At 31.2% G+C, this 9669-nt stretch overlaps 1 protein-coding gene across 1 annotated transcript; it reads left to right on the top strand.

Moving 5' to 3' along the window:
- The first annotated feature begins 7719 nt into the window (after positions 1-7719).
- LOC122295595 (ethylene-responsive transcription factor ERF086-like) lies at positions 7720-8662 on the top strand. The gene has a single exon (XM_043104673.1). The coding sequence runs from the start codon at positions 7917-7919 to the stop codon at positions 8508-8510; it is 594 nt and encodes a 197-aa protein (XP_042960607.1). The 5' UTR covers positions 7720-7916; the 3' UTR covers positions 8511-8662.
- Positions 8663-9669: the final 1007 nt, after the last annotated feature.

Genomic DNA, 9669 nt, shown 5'->3' with positions numbered 1-9669 from the left:
TATAAATATATATATATTAATATTATGTTTGCATTGCGCAGCCCGCAATAATTCTTATATATATATATATGTATATATTGTTCATATAGGAGTTGTAATATACATAAGTACTAAATAAACGCAGCTTATATGATAAGAATAATGATCCATGTGTAATTTTTTTTATAATTATTTATATAATCATATTTTAAAATAAAGATATTTATATAAAGTGATGTTACTTTTTAAAGTTATTTTATAAAAATATTTTTTAGTTTAAAACATAATGTATAAAAATAATATATTTCTATCATTTTCCATATTTAGAAGTGCAGAATTTTTGTTTCACGTCTCCCCGTCTATCTTTATCAGAGTCCGAGTCAAGTCCAAGTCCTGAGCAGTCCTTTTCTCTAAAACCCGGGTAGCCTTTAAACTAGAGACACAGGCCTTGTCCCACATCTTATCCTTATTTATAAAAGTCAAATTATCCAATATTTTATATTTTAAATAATGTTAATCCTACCGCTTCTTGCTTCTGCTGGGAGCCACTGGTATTTTTTATTTATTTATTTTGTGATTAAAAAAATATTTTTTACTAATATTGTAAATTTTATTTTTAAAAAAATATTTAAAAATATTAAAAAAAATACATATCAAAATAACTAATGGCACCTCTCAGCAGTTGGGAGCAGTGGCTGTAGTGCCACCATTTATATTTCACACTTCAGACTATTAAATCTAAAATATTACCCTTCAGATTATTAAATAGTGATACTTTAAACCCTATTTCAAATTTCAATAATAAATATTGAGATGAATAAAATTTGAAGTGTTAGATTTTAATAGAGAGTAAATACGGTCAGTTTGTATTTGTTTAGGATACAAAGTATAAAATCCATAGAGTGCTAAGGCTATTTATCCTTATATTTTGTGTCTATAAGATTATTTACATTGACCTTCCTAAGTTATTTGCCAAAATTTAGTCAAAAATATATATTCTCTATTTTAACTGCTCATTTTTTTAAAGAAAAATGTTAAAAGGGACTGAAGCTTGCACCGAATAAATGCACCCATCGACTGAAGAAATGCACCCATCAATAGGTGCATACTTGGTCCCTATGGAGGGGGACCCTTTTCTGAAACCTATGCATTATAATTTCTTTTCTATTAAAATAATTTTTATTTACTTATTCTTTATTATTATTACGTTTTCTCCCAATTTCGGCTAAAAACTTTCTATAGGAGCGTAGCGTTATCACAAATATGAAGATTATATTTTTATCATTTTTTTGTGAATATTTTTTTACATCCTTAATCATTAAAAATAAAATAAAAAAATACATAATTTTACTAATCATCACTTTCTTAACTATTAAATAAAAATAAATAAATTAAAAAAAATTAAAATACTTGAGTAAGATTAAGTTTGAGGGCACTACAACAAAAATTATTTTTTGGGACGAAATTGCTTTGAGACGAATTGGAAATTGTCCCAAAAAGTGAGATTTAAAAACGAAATTTGAATTTCGTTCCAAAATAACGACGGAATGCTAGACTGTTCGAACACGTTCGAACGCTATTCTTAGGGACGAAATTTTTTGTCTCAAATAAGTTAACCGTTTGACCGTTAATGATTAACCATTTGAACGTTTAATTGTTACCGTTTGAACGTAATATTGGTGCGATAGGCAAAATTATTTTGAAGGGAAATTGACAAACCGTTCGAACGGTAAATTATAAACGTTCGAATGATACATATTCACCGTTCAAACGTTATTTGAAGCGTTCGAACGTGGTACCGTTCGAACGGTAAGTTAATACCGTTCGAACGTATTAATTGAAAATTAATACCCTTCCTTAATTAATCCAAATTTCATGATAATAAATGTTATTTAAATGCAAAATTCGGTATTAATTATATTAAATATAATAATTAATTCAATTATAATATATTTTAACTGTTAAATATATTAAATGCAATATATTTAATGCGCTTATATATTATTAAACACTATATATTATATTTATAATTTTTTATATATATAGTATATATTATATTATATTTAATTAAAATATATTATACTATTGAATATTATATAGTATATAGTATAAGTTATATTATATAGTATAATTAATATAATATAGACTACTATATACATGAAACTATGTTCATGTATTTATATAACATATATATTATATGTGATATTAACTAATATATATATTTAATAGTATATGTATTACATTACTTGTTTAGTATATTTTTCATATTATATTACAGTTATAGGCTAATTAGATGACACTCTCTATTCTAGCACTATAAATGACACTATATATACTCAATTTTAGTTTTTGTATCATTATAATACACTCTAATTGCTAGTAGTATAGATGACACTATATATAATAGTAGATATCTTATTATTAAATAATATTATAATAATAATATAATATAATAAACACTATATATATATGCATGTGATACATATAACCCTATGCTATGATACCATATATATGTTATATATAATAGGTTAATATATGTACATGACTATAATACTAGATGTAATATGATATTTTATACTATATATGTTACTAAACTATATAATATATGTTTGATTATATATTATATAGTTATATTACTCTGTCTCTAAACTATAGTATATTTACAAGTTATTATATTAAAAGGTATAGTGGAAAAAAAATACAATAAGCAACATTTTAATTTGACGTTTGAACGGTTTAAAATAACCGTTCAAACGTATAAGAAAACGTTCGAACGGTAATTTTCACGTTCGAACGTTTAATTAGAGGGGGAAAATTTTCCTGCTAATCTATTTGACATTCGAACGTTCATTAAATAACCGTTCGAACGTCAATGTTCTACATTTACACGACAGAACCTCACAATCTCGCACTCATTCCAGTCGACTTCCAATCACTCCCACGCTCATTTTCTTCCAACCAACGCCATTATTCTTCAATCCAGCCCTCAAATATTACTAACTTCTATCAATCTCTTATATTTTCGGATTAAGAGGTTGTTTTTACCGTTTGGTGAAGAGTATTTAAGTTTTGGGCATTGGGTACGGGTGGATTTTCCGGTTTATCTCTCCAAATCAGGTATTCTCCTTAAATATATTCTCATTTTAGATTTTATATAAGTGTTTTCGTTTGCTATAATGAGTTCTCATATAGTTTGCTGTCTTTTGATGTAATTTGGACTGTAAATGTTGAGGTTTTCGGAGGTTGAAGACGACTGTAATCTGGAATTAATCCGTTCGAACGGTATTCGTGTGCCGTTCGAACGTATGTCCTTAGATCGAACGGTGACTAGAACCGTTTGAACGTTATGTTGGTCAGTGTTAAAATAATTAATACTTTAAATGCAGGAATTGAATTAAAAATTAATTATTTATAATCTACATTTAATAATACTTAAATACTTAAAAGATTAAAGTAATCAAATGAGAATGAATTAAATTACAAATCATCTAAGATTTAATAATACTTAAATATTTAATAGTTGAATTATTCAACTATAGGTTAATACAAATAGTTTTATTTTAATAACACAAAAATACTTAATCTTTGAATTAATAAAATGAATTTTAAATAAAATACAAATAATCTAGATTTAATAATACTTCAATACTTAAAAGTTAAAAGTAATCAAATAAATTTGAATTAAAATATAAATTCCGAATTATAATTAATAAAATGAATGTTAATTACAATACAAATAGTTATAATTATTAACTAGAATGTTAATTACAATACAAATAGTTATAATTATTAACTAAAATGTTAATTAAAATACAAATAGTTATAATTAATAAAATATTTTGAAAGATATAAAACAACTATCTAATTATTTAATAATATAAATACTTAATTAACATATCTTGCAGATACATGTTATATTGAAGAATTGGTTGCAAAACAATAAGAGTTAGAGGCTCAATTGGCGAGACAATGAGACATGGAAATGCGCCTCAAACAACATGAAGAAGAACAAGCAGAGTTCAGGAGAGATATGCAACTCCAAATGCAACAGCTTATGCAACAGTATAGGCCTCCAACCAACTGATGATTTTTTACGTCTAGCTTATGACATTATCTAATTATGTATGAACAATGCTAGTATCATGGTTATTTATTTCTTCGCACTTATTATAAAATTTTTGTGAGTAATTAAACAGTTCCTAATTTATGTTTTTCAAATATTATGGATGTCTATTTAGTTTTTTTTATAATTATTGATTTTAATAAAAATAATATCCGTTCGAACGACCGTGTCACGTTCGAACATTAATGGGTAGACCGTTCAAACGATAATGTACCGTTCAAACATTAATGACCAAACCGTTCGAACGATACCAGATGCTCAAAAAAACATTCAAACGCAGGTCATTACCATAGCGTTCGAACGTTGATCAGCACCATTCGATCTCTTCTACCGTTCGATCTGTTCCTTTAACGTTCGAACGTAATTCTATTGATCGTTTGAACGTATCTTGATAACCGTTCAAAAGATATATTAACGTTTGAACGGTAACTGAGAAGCATTCGAACGCCATTCTGGAACGAATTTTAACCATGACAAAAAAGGTCATCGTTCAAATGGTATCGAACGGTCAATTTTAAAATCGTTCCAAAAGATATATTTTGGGACGAAATTGTGATTTTCGTCCCAATATATCTTCTGGGACAGTGATATTGGGACGACCTTGAGACGAAATTTTTTCATCCTAAAAAATCTTTCGAAATGAAATTTATATATTTTGGAACGAAAATTTTCATCCCAAAAAATATTTTTTTGTTGTAGTGGGGGCTCCTCTTAACTTCAACTGCAAGTACACTGCAAACTGCACTCCATTCCAACTGAACTAGCCGACTCCTTTTTTTAGGTGAGCCTTGACTAAATAAACCTTTCTGCTTTTCACATTGACCTAGATGCAAGAGCCAAAAGATGCATATGTTATATCCCACTTCACCAGTATTCATTGCCTCTTAATTTCAAAGTGGGACAGTCTTTTCCTGATCTTCTGTAAGCTTTTGGTAACCACTTAGTTCCCTTTTGGTCTCTCAAAAGTATAGGCCAGGAAACATATTTTCTTAAGTACAACGCCTGGTTCTATGTTCTATTGGACATGAAAGCATTGTGACACCAAACAGAACTAATATTTTGAACTATTTCAGTGCTTTTTTTTCTTGGAAATCTAAACTAATTTACACTTTAGAATCCCTCTCTCTCTCTCTCTCTCTCATTTTTTGCTGTAATATTCAATTATAATTTCTTCATTATCTTAGCCTTTAGATAGACCATAACATGAATGAGCAGTGACCAAGCATTGATAACTTGGGCAGTCCGATGCTTTCTTAAGCTTTTGATTGCCCTTTTGACCATATCCTTTTCTAGTTACTTTTTAGGGGTAAGAGACAATGATCCATGTCTCTAATAATCAAGCTTGGAGAAATTAGTTGAACACTAAAATGGGATTAATGGCTGCCATCTCCTTGTATCACTAGTCATTTGTCTCCTATTTAACCTTTTATCATAATTTTAGCATACGCTAAGAAGGATCAGATGAAAGTCTATTACATGAATAAAGAAATGTTATTTATTATCCATTATATCATCGTCATTGACATGACGTTAAAATATTAACATATGGATAAAAGATAGTAAATAATCTTTCAATAATTTAATGTCACATTAATAAATGATAAAATAATGATAAATAACAATTTTTTATAAATAATAATCGTTTTGCGATACTTGATCAGGATAACATGAACTGACAAACAACAAAGCCATACAACTTTGACTTGTGGCCCTTCGCTGGGGAAGCCTTTGTGTTTGTACTTGATGTGGGGTTAGTTGTTTCCATGATGCAGGACAGGGACTTCAAGCCTATTGGATAATTTCTGTTTGGTGAGAGAGAATCTCAACTGCTCCTTTGAGAATCATGTGAAGCAGACAAGAACGTAGGAGGAAATTGATTGACTGATTATTAATATTATTTTCACATAAAATGCGGATTCAGATGCGCATATTAGGCAATATATGACTATCAAATTCAAATATTGACTCTCTAGGTGTATGCTGACAAAAACAATATTGATGCTGTTTTAGTTATCATGGGGAGGTACCATATTGCTTGCTAGAAAGGTAAGTCTTCGTGGGTGTGTATATGACCAGGCAGAAATTTGTATGTGGCATGAAAAATATAAAAATATATGTATGAAACAAATAAAAATATAAACATATAAGAAATTAAGTAAAAACTTACAAAAAATAAGAAAACTTCAAAAAAAAAAAATGAGGGCACCCTTACCTGACAATAATATCTACCTCCCCACCCAAGAGGGATTGAAGGGGACCCTCTTGTACTGTCAAGCAAGGTCTTGTACCGTCAAGCAAGGGCGGCGAGAGGACGTCCCTTGCACCCTCTCTCAAGATGAGGGGTGGTCAGGAAGGGAGGTTGTGAATATGGGTAGAGGAGGGGATTCCTCCGTCACCATTAAGGATGACAAGGTCACCAGCTCGAGAGTCCCCTAATGATTGTGGAGCCACCCTCTTATGGATGGAGGAGATACCTCACCCCTATACTTCAAATGATATGCCACACATGATGCCACATGGACTGTCATGGAATGAGCATAGCTATGGTTGATGAAATGAGCATGTAGTTCTAACATCGCTATGGCTTATGATGGAATGAGCATTTTTTCTCGAGAAAATCTATTTAACACCCCCAACACATTGCTAATGTTGAAGCTTTTCACATCAGTTATGCTAGCAAATGATTGGTGCAAAAGTTTTTTTAAAGTTAAAATGGATCCCACTATAAGTAGTTGGATTATTTCAAATATTCCCTCTAAAAATTGACTTTGACTTCTTTTGAAATTTCTCTCCAATATGATTTTTTGTTAGTCCCACATTGAAAAAACAAGCAAACTTTTATTGGTTTATAAGAGAATGAGTTTCACGATACATAATAAAATACAATGGTAGACACACAATAGGGTGTGTCAGCACACCGACTTATAATCTACTCCATGCTAGCAAGTCAAATTTGAAAATCCAAAGGCTATGTTTCAGGGCTTAAAACTAGGGATGCTTCTTCTATATTCCTTGATAACTAGTTGTGCACCCGCAAAATGTGTGAGAAAAATTGTTAGCCTTTAATTCTATTCTACTTTTTAATGTTATATCTAAGCCGATTGCAAAGTTGTTTGAGTAGCTTTCTTTGATTACTAAGTTTTAAGAAATTATACATAGAGGAAAGCAAGTGAGATGTTATAGATAAAAGAAGGCACGGTCTTCTTGACCCCATGATTTTTCAAATTATATGGCTCGATGGGAGCAAAGCTATCATCCTTTTGAAATATATACATGTTATACATAATACATAACCATATTATGGGCTCAACTTATAGACCTGAGGTTGCGTTTGGATGTTGAGTTGAGTTGAGTTGAGCTGAAATGAAAATTGAAAATTGAATAAAATATTGTTAGAATATTATTTTTTAATATTATTATTATTTTGTGATTTGAAAAAGTTGAATTGTTTATTATATTTTGTATTGGAATTTGGAAAAGTTGTAATAATTAGATGAAATGAATTGAGATGAGTTTATCATCCAAATTGTCATCAGACCGAAAGGGGCCTCTACTTTCATATCTATGTGGAAAAGGAAGAACTTAATTCCAAAGAATGACATCCGCAGTGTGCTTTTCCTTCATGATGAGATCAGTGTCTTTATAAGCGCTCCCCACAGCACTTACACTTCCTTTAAAAAACAAAACCTTCACTTCCCCTATAGTTTGCACTCTTATTCTGTCTATAACTCTTTTGACATCATTTTCTCTTTTCCCTTGCCACTTTTTAGTTATCTTGCCCAATTTGACCCCATTTTCTTCGCTACTACTAGCAATGTCCACCTCCAAAACCTTGGATAAACCCTGCAAGGGCTGTGAGCCTGTTACAGTAATGGAGTGTAACATATCCCCATCTAGAAGAGGCCGGAGAAAGCCAGCCGAGCCAGGGAGGTTTCTCGGGGTGAGGCGGCGTCCTTGGGGCCGATATGCTGTTGAAATCAGGGACCCAACAACAAAAGAAAGGCACTGGCTTGGCACATTTGACACTGCTCAGGAAGCAGCTCTGGCTTATGACAGGGCTGCATTGTCCATGAAAGGCACCCAAGCAAGAACCAACTTTGTCTACTCTGACAACTCTACTTTCCACTCTCTGATGGCTCCATTTGATAAGCAATCCCTCTTACTAACATCACAGTTAAACCTCACTACTACTCAGAATGAACAGCCCTCAGATTGGAATAGCACTCCAATCAAGCCCAGCAGTGAGGGGGCAGAAACTTCATATGGGAAAGCAGATGATAATAGTTTCTTCTTTTCTAATGATTCTAACTCAGGCTACTTGGGATGCATAGTTCCCGACAACTGCTTGAGACCTCTTTCCAATCCCAGCGAGCTCTCAGCCATGAACAGCAGCCCGTCGATGGAGTAAGATGGAAGCATAGGAGCTTCGTATCCAATTATGGACAATCCTAGTTATGATATGGTGCCTCTGGCCGCCTCTTCAACCTCCTGCCTCCATAATTTCTTCTTACGGTGATTTAGTTGACTTGGGCTATTCCCTCTTTTGAGTGTACGTTCATGGTAAAGTCATTTTACTCAAATGAAAATGTTTTTGTTGTAGTTTGGGTTTTGGTTGCAATTCGTGCCAGCAATCCTACTCTTCATCTTTGATCATATTATTCTTAGCCATATCACTTGATGTGGTATATTTTAAATTGTTCTATAAGCTAACAATGACAAAATTTAGCTTATAAAAAATTGAAAAATGATAACTGCATTCGTGAGTGTGTAAGTACCATACAATTATTTTGAAAAATAGTGAATAAATACGAGACCCACAAGAAAAAAAAATAATTTTTTAATAGTGAACCCCACTTTTTTTCAAAGTGACTGTACGACATTTGTATATTTTACGACTATATGTAGCATTACTTAATAAAACAAGCTCTCCCATTTCATTTATTTTTGTTGGTATGAGTTCATAAAAATAGGTCTGTGAATTATGATAGGTAAGAGTTCATAAAAATAGGTTTGTGAAAGAGTCCAGGCATTTGACGAGTACTCATGTTCCAGCCATTTCACTCTATACCAAAGAAACTTCAAACAATATCTGAGACTTAGAAATAATCGAACCAAGTGTCAGAAGTGACCAATACATATCAAGCAATTTTGTAGTCATGATCTCCTCTATGTCAAACACTTAAATAGTAATTCCATCCTCTTTTTTTTTTTTTTTAAACGTGTTTGACAAGATGTGTACAGATTTATTCAAGTCTATCTTCAGAGGTGGATATACCTGAGCTGATTCAGAGATGGGCTGATTTTAAATGAAAAATAAAAAAATATTATTTTATAATATTATTTATGTTTTAAAATTTTAAAAAATTAAATTAGAAATTGAAAAAATTGAATTGTTTATTATATTTTGTGTAAAAATTAAAAAAATTTATAATAATAAGATGAGATGTGATGAAATGAGATACTTTCTGAATCCAAATGGGACTGATCTATTGTAAATCATCGCCATTCCTGGAACAGTGCGTGAGAGAGGGAGAGAGCACCCTAGTCTTTAAGCAAGCATAACAGGA

This window comes from Carya illinoinensis, chromosome 2, assembly GCF_018687715.1.
Source record: "Carya illinoinensis cultivar Pawnee chromosome 2, C.illinoinensisPawnee_v1, whole genome shotgun sequence".
In the NCBI taxonomy this organism is placed as follows: Eukaryota; Viridiplantae; Streptophyta; class Magnoliopsida; order Fagales; family Juglandaceae; genus Carya; species Carya illinoinensis.
The sequence above is the reverse complement of the archived record's forward strand: the minus strand, read 5'-3'. Positions and strand labels throughout refer to the sequence as shown.